The 13,331-nt window shown below is 44.4% G+C and overlaps 1 protein-coding gene across 8 annotated transcripts in view; it reads left to right on the forward strand.

The window, feature by feature from the left end:
- MIGA2 (mitoguardin 2) overlaps positions 1 to 11,202 on the forward strand; it is a 37,410-nt gene extending 26,208 nt beyond the window's left edge. For 4 of the 8 annotated variants that reach the window (XM_075015273.1, XM_075015276.1, XM_075015274.1 and 1 more), the window contains one exon: positions 469 to 3,349. In XM_075015273.1, coding sequence (XP_074871374.1) covers positions 469 to 669 — 201 coding nt within the window. In that variant the 3' untranslated portion in view covers positions 670 to 3,349. The other 4 variants (XR_012648330.1, XR_012648329.1, XR_012648331.1 and 1 more) reach the window with 4 other exon arrangements.
- The last annotated feature ends 2,129 nt before the right edge of the window (positions 11,203 to 13,331 follow it).

Consider the following 13,331-nt stretch of genomic DNA (forward strand, 5'->3'; position numbering starts at 1 on the left):
TCTTGGGGCTGGGGATCCCAGCTGGGGCTGATGAGTTGCCAGTATGCATACCAGCCACAAAAAGCACTGTAAATGTTGCTGTTCTTTCTAGGCTCTTATTTTACTCTAATTTGGCACTTTCTTCTTAAATTTAAGCTTACAATAAACAGTTGTAATGAGATATTGTCACAGAGTGGGATCACATTCCTGGCTCCAGGGACCCTGCTCTGTGCTCCCTCCTGTCCCATTTTCTTCTAGGGGAATCAGTCTGTCTCTTAAAACAAAGTTTTTCCTACCTCACAGGAAATGGCATAGGTCATTTAGCCAGAGAGTTGGTGCATTCTGAAATAGACAGAGTGTCTGATGGGAAACCTGCAGAGTCCCATATGGAAGATACAGTTAGGGACATGCAACTAACATGTCCTTGCTTACCTTTGGGAATAGTGGGCACACATCTCTTTACTATAAACATTCCCCCTCTTTTTGCAGCATCAGATAGTGCACTATTTGAAGGACATGTTTGACCTGGACAATGTGAGATACACAACAGTGCAGTTATTGGCTGAAGACATTCTGCAGCTGTCACAGCGACGCAGTGAGATCCTCCTGGGATATTTGCGTAGTGAGACGACTCCAGAGATGAATGGGACACTGATGAGAGAAAATGGACGTCTGGAGGAGGTCAACTAATATTCAGTTAGGGGACAAAATCCATTTTCCTCAGAGACCGTTTTCTAAACTACACCACCTGTTGTGGTAATCAGTGGCAACAGAAATTATTTCACCTTGTGGCATCACTGGCAGCATTAACTACCTGCCCGGAACTACTACTTTTTGTAGATGTTAGCATTGGCTGGAATAACTCCTGGGCCTTTCACAGTTTTTATTGTTTGAATCTCCTATTCTCTATTCCACTTCTCCTTTTATTTCTTTTAATTGTGGCAAACTCCAAGGGCCCCAAATCCTCTCCTGCTGCATGGCAAGGGGCAGCAGACAAGCACCTTCCCTCTACTGTGTTCTCTGGGTGCACATCTCTGATACTCGCAGGGAGTGGATGGGTAGTAAAACATTGATAAATTTGCATCATGCCTTTTACCTCCTCTTTGAGAAGGTATTTTAAAAAATGACTTCTCTGTCCTGTCTCTCTGGATGTTACTGCTGATTTTAACTTACACATTTTACAGTATACAATGTTACTTTCAGATATGATGGAGAGAGAAATAATTGCTTCCTGTGGGAATGAATAATCCTTCTGTAAATCACTGAAGACAATGAAAGTAAACTGCAGATTTTGTAATGACAGGTGCTGGAAAGAAGTTTGTCCTCCATTCCCTATGTGTTGTTCCTTTCGTAAATTAGATACTTTCACTGACGGGGTGGTCTGATACCATTACAGCCTATAATAGGCAGACAGAGAATGGTGGTTGTAAGAAGACGTTGGACTTGTATCCTGATTATGCATGCATAAATACTTCCTCCAATATACATCAGAGTGCCTTGCTGTATCTCAGAATTAGCTAGTAACAGTCAGTCTTTCTCACTGGACAGGTATGAAATATACAGGAAGGGGAAAGATGTGTTAGAGGGCACCTCCTGTTATTACTTGTAACATGAGCAGAGGGAGAGTTGTTAGAAGTGAAATGAAATGCAGAAGGCATTACACAATGCAATTATTTAAAGAACGGGGATTCTGAATATATAAAGCTGCTGGAGGAAAGCTCTTAAACCTCTAGTTCTAACACAGTAAACAATGTACTGTTTTTACAGTTTTCTATGGAATGTGTATATATACATGCTATAAAGATAAGACATTCAGAAGTGCTGTCCTGCTGGAGTGAAACTGATGACCATAAACTGTCAAAAACCTTGTCATTGAGGTTAAAATATGGCTTTTTGTTGATGTAGGGTGTCGGACACTAGTAAAGCAGCATTTAGACAACTTCAATTTGAGATTCCCCCAGTTCTCGTCTGAGAAGGGTTTCAGATGATGCTCTCAATATGCTGTCTCCTCCTACTGTAAAGCGACACGTAAGTTCCAGGAGGCTACCACATATCTCTTGCTTTGTCTAAATATATATTTCAAGTAAAAGACAGTGACCTCAAAGGGAGGAAGAGAAGAAAAGCAGACATTATAGTAAGAGTATTGATGTAAAGAGATTTCAGCTTTTAGAGTGATCTGCTATTCCAGTTCCGCCCCAGGGAAAGTTTGGCTCCTTTTAGTTCAGGAGCTTATTGAGCCTTGTCTGTCTGTGTTTTTGCAAATGGTAGTATAAGAATACTAAGATAAAATTGTACAGAAATTGGAGTGAATGAACTGTTTATGTTGTGAATTATTTCAGATTTCTAAAGTTCTCTCCGTTCCCTAAGTTATAGTGAGAAGTTTTTCTGCAAAGACATCTGTGACAGTTTCTAATAGTAAAAGTAGGCAGAAAACAGAGTAAAAGGTCATGAAATGAGGAGATATGGCATTCCCAGGCTCTTGTAAAAAGCCAAGTGTAATACTTATGTAGCACTTATGATCCTCATAATCCACAAATACCACAAAGAAAAACGGTGTTTCCCCCCTACCTGACAAACATCATGCACACAGATAGTTACTTAGATATTGGAAAGTGAAAAGCAACAAACATTAGTAAGGCCTAATCTGCATCTAAAAATTGGACTGACCTAGTTATATCTCTGAGGCTGTGAAAAAATTTGTGCCCAGTGCAACAAAATTTGACATCACTAACCCACACAGTAGATAAAGCTAGAATTTTTCAGTTGACCTAGCTACCACGTCTCAGAGAATTGCCATCAAGTGCAGCAACACAAAAACCTCTTCTGTCAATGTGGAAAGCCATCTACAATATAGCAGCAGAGCTGTAGACATTAGTGAAAGATTACCTTAGGCTTTTAATGGAATAAGGGGAGGGAGAACCTGAAAGAAATAATTGACATCAGGAAAGCTGTTCCAAGCATGTTGGCAAGAGCCAAGCAACATTTAGAAAGGAAATGGCAGATGCTGGCAGCCTTTCATACCAATATTGATCAGCACTAAAATGTAGATTGAATTCTGAAAGTAGATTATTTTCCTTTTAAAAAAAAAAGGGGGGGGGGGGCAAAAAAACACCATTTCCTGCCCTTGCATGGCCATTTTGGATGAAAGATAAGCTCCAACAGCTTTGTAGTAGTTAAAAAGATGCTAATGAATATAAAGACACAATAAGGAAGAATAATTGTAATTCAAAAGAATCATGATGCTGTTTGCTTTAGGTTTTTAGAATTTTTGTTGCTTCATGTATTTGCTGCTTTGAGTGTCTTTAGCTGAAAGAAGATGAGGGATAAGAAGCAGCCCATCTGGTATATGGGTAAAAATATTAATTCTGTCTTTCAGATCCTCGCTGGAGGGGAGACTAAATCTGGTGGGTTTTGTGGGGGGGGTTTTGTTGTTGTTTTTTTAAACAAACATAGCCTATACTTGTACAGTCCTTTTTAGGCTAGGAAAAGTTAATTCCTAGTTAGTCAAGAGAAGTGGTGTGAGGGTAAGAAATGATCCCTTTTACTCCTCCATGCAAAATCTGGTGTGCTGTCCTTTTGAGGAAGGCAAAGAATTCTTCAGGGATGATTGTGGCTGGTAATGCAACTTGATATAACAGCTGTGTTCTTCCCCATGTCTCGCCCACATGCAGCTCGTGGTACTGTCCGTGGGGGGTATGTGCTGCCTGTTGCCCATGGCTGTGTCCAGGAGCTGAGAGAGACAGTCCTTGGTGGTGTGTCTGGGGTTGGACTGTCGCCCATGTGGCTGTCCCACTCCCAGCTATGGCAAGGGCAGGCCCGCCCCCATGTGGGCCTGGGGCTTGTATGGCTCCTCATGGGGTTTGCAGCAGGCTGGCATCCATGTCTGGGGACTGTCTGATGGGTGCGTGTGGGATGCACTGCTGTGTACATGGGCGCATGTTCTGGGCCTGCAGCACGGGTTCCTGCCTGAGCTGTCCTGGTAAGCCGCATGGCACGCTCCTCTGGCCCTCCCTGCCCCAGCCTGGGGATTTGCAACCGGTGCAGTACTCAGTGGATGGTCCCATGAAGGGGTCCGGTGACACCCATGCCAAGGTGGTGGCACGGGAGGGACCCAAGTTCATGGTTATGATGAGCGTCCCTTGGCTGGACTCAGGATCAGAGGGCAGGTCCTGGGCTGGCTCCAGCCATGTTCTTGACTCCTCTTCCACTGGCTGTGTCTGGGTGGCCTCCTCTACAATGTTGACTGGGGCATGGCTGGGTGTGCTGTCCATGCCCCCGAGCAGGTGGTCGAGCTCTGTGTAGAAGGGACAGGTGGCCATCCCTGCCCCCGACTTCCACCGTTCATCCCAGGCACACATGTAACCCTGGCAGAGCTCTTTCACCTTTGCCCACACCTGCTTGAGGGTGCAGGCAACGTGAACAAACTCCACCAGGGCTCTGGTGATGTGTGTGCACCCCGGGGTGTTGCAGCACTTGGCATTCGGGTCCAGGAGGGCCGACTCATCATCCCACAGGGCAAGCAGGTCCCACAGCTCAGACCAGGATGGGGCCTGCTTCCTGCTGCCCCAGGTGCATCCTGGGAGCCCTCTCCTACATCCTGGGAGGGCCCAGAGGCGTCTCGGGCAGCCTGTGCCATCTTTACGTCGTGCAGGGTGTGATTGCTAGGGCATTGTGCTGGCCATGTGCTGCAAGCCTAGAGCCACACCTCCAGCTTCCTGCACAGGGCTTTTGGGGCTGCTTGTCCCTTTAAATGCGGCTTGAGGCACAGACAATAGAGCCATACTTGTGGTGGGAAGGGCACTTCCTGACTCCAGCTGGCCAGCTCCATGGAGGACCCTCTGTTGACAAAAGGGGTCCTCGAGCATCTGCATGGCTGTTTTCTCAACAGAATGCTGTTGAGAGTGCCGTTATACCTCAACAGGGAGAGGTATAATACTGCCAGTGGATGTGTGAGGTTTTGTCAGAAAATTTTTGCATGTAGACATCGCGCAGGTTTTTCTGACAAAAGCCCAATTTTGTTGGAAAAACCCTCTCGTGTAGACGTAGCCTTAGAGAATAAACTGGAGTATGTTACACTGCAATTAAACATCCACAGCTGGCCCATGTCAGCTTACTCAGGTTCAGGTTATTGGGTTGGTACAGACTTTGGGCTCAGGCTTTGGCCTGAGCTCTGTGACCTTCTTCCTTCAAGAGTCCCAGAGCATGGGCTGGAAACTAAGCCCAAATGTCTACAAGACAGTTAAATAGCCTGAGTGCCACAAGCCTGAGTCAGGAGACATGGGCCAGCTGTGAGTGTTTAATTGCAGTTCTTAATAGATCTGTCAGGTAAGTTCTCTTTTAAATCACAAATCTATTAAAGAAGAGAGAAACCTGCTTCCAAATATCAGAGTTCAGCATAGCTTTGAAGATGAGCATGACCTACACATTCATGACTTAAGGGTAGAGGATGTGAAATTGTCCTTTCCTCTAATCTTTTCAGTGGGACATTCCTCTCCCAGACCTGAAACTAAAGAATGTAACCTTGTGCCTGTGCCTTTTTGTTTTCTTCATTTCCTTGTGTGTGACCATTCATGTGTTCTTGCTCTCCCTCAGCTAAAACTTCTATATCTGTTTTGGACGTGGCATTAAAGACAAGTCAAATAAACAGTTCCCTCGTTATACATGCTTTAGGTTCTTAATTTCATTAGTGGTGCTGACATGATAAAGCCTTTTGTAACTTCTTTCTACTTCTGATTAAGATGATAATCTATGTATTATTCTGAACAATTCTTTTGAGAGAGAATCCATTTATGTGCAGGCAAACATATCCACTTACATGAAGGCTTATTTCTAGAATCACTGTGTTTAAGATAGCAAGTAAATTCTTAGAGCCTTTCTACATGGGAGAATGTACCAGTATTATCACTCTAGTTGTACTGATGTAGAAAGCCAAATTTCCATAGGTGGACAAACGCTTAGATTTGATTTTTTTTAACCATCTTAGGATCCACTTTATATACTTTCTGCAATGGCTGATTATCTATATGCCTGATCTGCCAAGATTTTCCCATTCAAAGGTGACTTCATCTAATGGCCAATTGTAATATTCTGCTATACAAAGAAATTGAACAATTAATCTCATGGTGGTTATACTGTACATATTAAAAGGTGTCTGAGAACGAGGTCTGAAAGAGTAAGGTAAAGATTTGCAGAATACTTCTGAAGACTAAAAATACTTATCTGCTGAGACCTGTAGAAAAGTCTTAAGTTCCTTTCTGAAGCCACCCTCAACACACTAAAGGTCAGCAACCTTTCTGAGGTGGAGTGCCAAAATTTTACTTTTTGACCTCTATGCTGATGATGTCTGACAGCTGATGATAATTTTTAAAGTCACACATAGTCCTACTTATAACAGGTTCATTAATAACTAAATTAAGATGCAGAGATTTACTGTTAGGTGGTGGTTGATAGCATTAGCTGGTCTTTTGTTAACCCAGAGGTGACATGGCTTTGAGCAAGCTCCCACCTCATGTGCCAATGAAAATCGACTCTCATGCCACTCTTGGCACCTGTGCCAAGGGTTGCTGACCCCTGCATTAAACCTTTTATTTTCAAGTCATGAAGCAAGTCCAGGTTGAATAGAACTTCCAGTTCAGCACCCTCAAGACCTAATGAGTGTCAAATGAGAGAATTTATCAAACCACCGGAGGTCAATGTTGTCTAGCAGCATTACCAACACTTCCACTGCTATCTGGGCTCTTAGAAGACTTTTAGGGCAAATTAGAGCTAAATAACAGCACAGAACACTGAGAGCCAGGACTGGTGGCTGTAAACAAACTTTATGGGACCGCAGGAAACTTGGCCACACCCATTATAAGGGATATCCGGCTAACTAAAATCATGCTGGACTATGAATGTTGTTGGATGAGAGAGTGCTGGATTAAAGGTCAACCTGTATATTGACAGGTTGACCAGAACAACTAGGTTTTGGGAGGATATCACATTTGTGGGAAGAAATAGTTTCTTTACGTAGTTCACATTTGATGTGTGGAATTCACTGTCACAATCAGCAAGGTGAAAAGCTTAGACTAGGGTAACCATATCTGAACTTTCAAAAAAGAGGACATCCCTGAGAGGGAACGTATCTGTATCAGTATCTACCAACTCACGTTGTATTAATGTAATATATACACACACACTATAGTACGTTAATACAACGTGAATTGGTAGATACTGATATAGGCACACTCTCTCTCAGGGGTGTCCTCTTTTTTGAAAATTCAAATGTGGTAACACTATATATTCAAAAAATTGAACATTCACATGAATAAGAAAATGGGAAGCTCAATAAGACAGGATAGCCACCATGCTTCAGGAGGTAAGCTAAACACTAGAAGAGGTTAAGAAGAAACTTTTTAGATAAAGTAATAGCTAATGAATTGTCTGGAGGCAAGGAGGACTACATCTCCCTCTGAAATAGCTGGTTCTGAAAGACACCAGATATAAGCCACTACCACACTGAAGTAGTTCAATTCTTATCTTCCTAAAAAACAAATAGCATTACAGGTACTGTAATCTAAAGACTTAGAAGAGGGCAAGAGCAGTAGATTTAAAAATGTAGGGGTGGAGGACTAAAGTTGCCTTGCTGTTATTTCATAAGAGGTAGGGGAGAGGCTGCTGTTCTGTGTTCTTGGTTTAGAGCTATTGGTCCATTCATACTTATGTGCTAGAACTTACTGACAAGATATTTATTCAACCTGGCCTTTAGGTGAATCTGCCAAATGAAACAAGGCTGAGCCTGAAAAAACAATTAAAACCTTTCATAGAGAACCTGTTACCCTCTCCCCTTCAATAAGGGATAGGCTGCCTCAGTGAGCACTGCACAGACCCCTTAAAACTAAACTTTTAACAGAGGTAGATTCATGTAATAATGGCCAGAGCTTTCCAGTTAAAGGAGAATGCATGTTTTAGACATTAAAGCAGAGAACTATAGGTTGGGACTCATCTTGGGTTTTAGTCCTAGCTGCTAATAGATAGGAACAAGTCACTAAAGTACTGTGCTACAGTCTTCGTAGCTGTACACTGTGAATAATGCTTAGTTGAATTATGACATTATGAGTTATGACAAAGGCCCCCTCACATGGGATACTGAAGATCTGACATTTTAAAAACATTAATATTTTCCTCTTGGATTGCTGTGAGAACCGTGGATTGCTCAGAGGTGTTTGATATAATTTTCTGATTTAATATTGCTAGTTTCCTTTCCACTAGACCAGTGTTTTCCAAACTTAAAGCATTCGTATACACCCGCTTTTGGGACTTCAGCCTTATTGGTGTACCCCGACTCCCAGTGCTTATCTCCTGATTTCTTTTTAGTAATTTATGTGCTGCCACGTATCTCTTGAAATCCTTTCGAGTACCACCAGTGGCACACGTACCACACTGTGGGAAACAATGCACTAGACATTCTCCTTGAAATACCTGTAGTAAAGATGTTCAAGGGAGGTTGCACTACTTGTCACATTATAGCTGTGTCTACACGTGCACGCTACTTCGAAGTAGCGGCACTAACTTCGAAATAGCGCCCGTTGCAGCTACACGTGTCGGGCGCTATTTCGAAGTTAACTTCAACGTTAGGCGGCGAGACGTCGAAGTCGCTAACCTCATGAGGGGATAGGAATAGCGCCCTACTTCGACGTTCAACGTCGAAGTAGGGACTGTGTAGACGATCCGCGTCCCGCAACGTCGAAATTGCTGGGTCCTCCATGGCGGCCATCAGCTGGGGGGTTGAGAGATGCTCTCTCTCCAGCCCCTGCGGGGCTCTATGGTCACCGTGGGCAGCAGCCCTTAGCCCAGGGCTTCTGGCTGCTTCTGCGGCAGCTGGGGATCCATGCTGCAGGCACAGGGTCTGCAACCAGTTGTCAGCTCTGTGTATCTTGTGTTGTTTAGTGCAACTGTGTCTGGGAGGGGCCCTTTAAGGGAGCGGCTTGCTGTTGAGTCCGCCCTGTGACCCTGTCTGCAGCTGTGCCTGGCACCCTTATTTCGATGTGTGCTACTTTGGCGTGTAGACGTACCCTCGCAGCGCCTATTTCGATGTGGTGCCGCGCAACGTCGAAGTTGAACATCGACGTTGCCAGCCCTGGAGGACGTGTAGACGTTATTCATCGAAATAGCCTATTTCGATGTTGCTACGTCGAAATAAGCTATTTCGATGTTGGCTTCACTTGTAGACGTAGCCTATAGGTATCAACTTGACATGTCTTCTTTCGTCTGAGGATGGGGGTTTTGCCCACAATACATGACCTAATACATTTGTTATTCTCTAAGGCAGGGGTGTGCAAAGTGGCGGGGGGATGAAATTTCATAACAGGGTACAGCACAGTTGTCTGCTGGGTCTCAGACTCAGGCATCTCGTTACAAATATTGAAATATGCTACTGTTTTACATATGTATATTCACATTTGATTTAACTTGACTTAAACCCTTATACGCTCAATGGAGCACAGGTCATCTACAAGTCTCCTACACTTCACTCTGTCTTGGGACAAAATGTCTAGCGAACTCCAGGAGTACCCCCGTTGTTGTCCTTCAGTCTCAGTAGATCTTGTCCAGGTTGTCCTCTTTTGCATTTTCCTTGTGGGTTCCATTTGAGAGCTTGATGGACTATGCTGATGATGGTTTTCCAAGAGTGTTGGCCTAGCCATCCACGCTTTCTTCTCTTGATTTGAACATCAAGTGGTTCTTGCCCTGCTCTGTTCCAAAACTCCTCATTTGTGACAAAATCTTACCATTTGATGCAAAGGATGTACCTCAGCCATCTGTTTATGGACATCTGTAGCTTATGATTTGAAGACTTTTTAGTACACCAGGTTTGATTTATTGCGGCTTCCATTATAGCACACCTTGCCAAGCCAGGCAACCAGTAAGTAATCTGGTATCATAGCACCACACAGCATTCTGGCAAATTTTCCATATGTGTGTTCACACAGGATGAGAATATTTTCTTTTTCACTCTGTCATTTTTAGGAGGCTGATGTCTCTCTTTGCAACTAGAGGAAGCATGAGAAGTTTCATTAAAGTTTGTCCCTTAGCATTGTTGCGCTGCTCCCTGGCCATTCAGATTTCCCAGGACTGTCCTACTACACCATATGGCTGACAAGCTGTCTCTCCCCTCTGCACAGCTGGCAGGCTCTCTTGGCCCTCTCCCCTCCCACCATGCTTCTGGAAGGCTCCCCAACCACACGGCTGCAAAGGATTTATGAGGAGCCACAGAGAAAGTTTTTCTGCACTTTACAGGGCTGACTGCCCCCCAGCCTGCCATGCGACCAGCAGGCTCAAACTCTCCCCGCCTCAATCATGTGGCTGCCAGGCTATGCGAACCCTGCTCCCAGACACTGGCATGTCCAGCATAGGCTTTCCCTGCTTTAAACGGCTTTTCCCCTGCACAGGACTTATAAGGAGCCAATGAGAGAGATTTTTTTCTGCACTTTACAGCTTACAGAATTTTGTTTCAACCCTGCTCCCCTGCCATCCTTAAGCTGCCAAGATTTTACCATGTCCACAATGAAATGGTCTGGATAACTAATAGCTTCTGTTCTGCAGAGGTTGATTCATTGTTATCCTTAAGAAGCCAAAAGTGGCCTTGGGAGACAAAAGTTGCAGTGATTGTCAGACAGAGACCCATTCATTCTATGGGTAAATGCTTTGTGTCACATTTAAAAATTGTATCTAAAGTTTGACCTTCGCTGTTTTCAACAGGCAGAGTTAGTGAGGGGAGACAAGGTTGTTGCGATGAGGCAAAAGAAAAGATTGGAAGAGGACCTCATCCTGCAGCAGCTTGAAAAGGCAGACAGGGAGCAAGCTAAAGCCACCGCTCGTTGAAAGTGGATACAGCAGTGACAACAAAGCATGCTGAAGTGTTGACAAACCATGCTCCAGTCCAGGAACCAGGACTTGGCAGAGCTCCTGACAACTGTCAGGGAGCAAATCGACATCCTGCATTTCATACTGGAGTTACAGAGTGACATCCACCACAGGACTCATTATGTGGCCTCCTCACCCTGTTGCCCAGCCTCCCCTTGATATAGCTGGACCCCACCCCCCCTCATTGGGGTCCCTGAATACAGGGAGGGGCTGGAAGCAAAGAATAGTCTTGCACTCTACCCTCAGGACCTCTCCACACTGCAGAAGGCTCACATTCCACCACACGTGATGACAGGATTCCCTTCTTTTTCTTACCCTTTAACCCTCCCCACCAAATAAAAACAATGTTTTTGTGAAAACCACAGTGTAGTTTATTGGTTCATATTGGATGGGGTGCAGTTGGAGGTGCTTTCATAAAGGTGAAGCACACATAATTGGGGGGTAGGGGTGGTATCACAATAGTTAAATACAGCAGATTGATGTGGCTGTCTGCTCATTCACAAAGCTTTTTTCAAAGCCTCCCTGATTGCCATTGCTTCTGCATATACATTGCTGAATGCCCTTGTGTTCCAGCTGTGCATAAACGCTGCCCAGGGCATCTGCCTCTGCAACCTAGGCTTGCATGAACTTTCCCCGCTATGATTTGCAATTGTTATGGAGAATACAGCATGCTGCAACTATGGTGGGTGGGGAGGGGGGGAACGGTGGTTTGGCAAGGGTCCAAACAGGTCAAAAGGCACCTAAATCTGGCTTTTAAATATCCAAAGGCACATTCCACCACCATTCTGCACTTGCTCAGCCTGTAGTTGAAGTGCTCCTTGCTGCAGTCCAGGGTGCCTGTTCATGGCTTCATGAGCCAAGGGAGCAGAGGGTAAGGAGGGTCACCCAATATCACTATAGGCATGTCCACTTCACCAATCTTGATTTTTCTGGTGTGGGAAGAAAATCCTATAATGGAGCTTTCTGTACAGACCTGAATTTCTAAAGATGAGCGCATCATGTACCTTTCCTGACTATCCCATGTAGATGTCAGTGAAACAACCTTTGTGATCCACCAATGCCTGCAACACCATGGAGACATACCTCTTGTGGTTTATGTACTCTGAGGCCAGGTGGTCTGGGGCCAGGATGGGCATGTGCATTCCACCTATCGCCCCACCACAGTTAGGAAACTCCATCGCAGCAAAGCCATCAACTATGTCCTGCATGTTTCCCAGAGTCACAGTCTTCCACATCAGAAAGGCACAGATTGCCTTTGTTACCTGGGTCACAGCGACCCCCACTGTTGATCTGCCCACCCTGAATTGGTTTCTCACTGACTGGTAGCTGTTGGGTGTTACCAGCTTCCACAGAGCAATTGCACTCGCTTGTGAACTGTCAAAGCAGGTCTCATTCTGGTAGTGCTGTGCTTTAGGATGGAGGACAGCAAATCACAAATTTCCATGAAAGTGGCTTTATGCATGCGGAAGTTCTGCAACCACTGCTGGTCATCTCAGACCTCCGAAATGATGCAATTCCACCAGTGTGTGCTGGTTTCATGTCTCCAGACCTGGCCCTCCACTGCAAGCAGTGAATCCAGGGCAGCCAGTAGCTCTACATTCCTGTTCTCCAGTTCTTCAATATCATCATCTGAATCATCCTCCTCCATCTCATCCTCCCACTGGCTTTGTCTAATTAAATACTGCATGACACTTGGGGAATTGGCCATAACACACCATGCAATGGCTATAAGCTGTTCAGGATCCATGCTAAAGCCATGCAGCGGCATGAGCCGGGGCAGGCTTTGGGAAAATGGGCCAAAATGGTGTGAAATTTCTTGGTTCAGCCATTTGCTTTCTGACAGCAGATGGGTGTGGACACTGCACTCTGGGATGATATCAGACATCCACAAGTGCATTTTTTCCTTAACCCACTGGCACAAAAACCCAGAAGGAAATGAGGATACAAGCACTGTGGGATAGATATCCACAATGCTGACGCAGTCAAACATAGCTAAGGCACTGGAGACATTCTATGTTGACTTTCTGGACATTTGCAGACACTTATCTTCAACTTTATAAAATCTAGCAGTAAAAAGTCAACTTCAATAAATTTGACTTTATTTTGTAGTGTAGACGTAGCATTTGTGATAATGGTCAAATATACATTTTGAAGACCAAAGGCAATGCTACCTAGCCCTCCTTCTGTTCACAAGAAATGCCTTATAACAAACTGTTTGGAAATTAGCAGCAACCAGTTTTCTGTTAAATTGACAGTACTAAATCCCTTACTGTTTACATTTCCTTTTTAGTGCAACTCAGGAAATTACCATTGTTACCTGAAAAGCTATAAAGTACATGTGGATGTAATTATAGTCCACTGTACATGATCATACAGAGGATTTCCACATTCTCCGTGTTGCCAAATACTTATAAAACGGGTAATTTAAGTACATGAAGGAATGTCACTTC

Source organism: Carettochelys insculpta, chromosome 21 (genome assembly GCF_033958435.1).
Source record: "Carettochelys insculpta isolate YL-2023 chromosome 21, ASM3395843v1, whole genome shotgun sequence".
Lineage (NCBI taxonomy): Eukaryota > Metazoa > Chordata > Testudines > Carettochelyidae > Carettochelys > Carettochelys insculpta.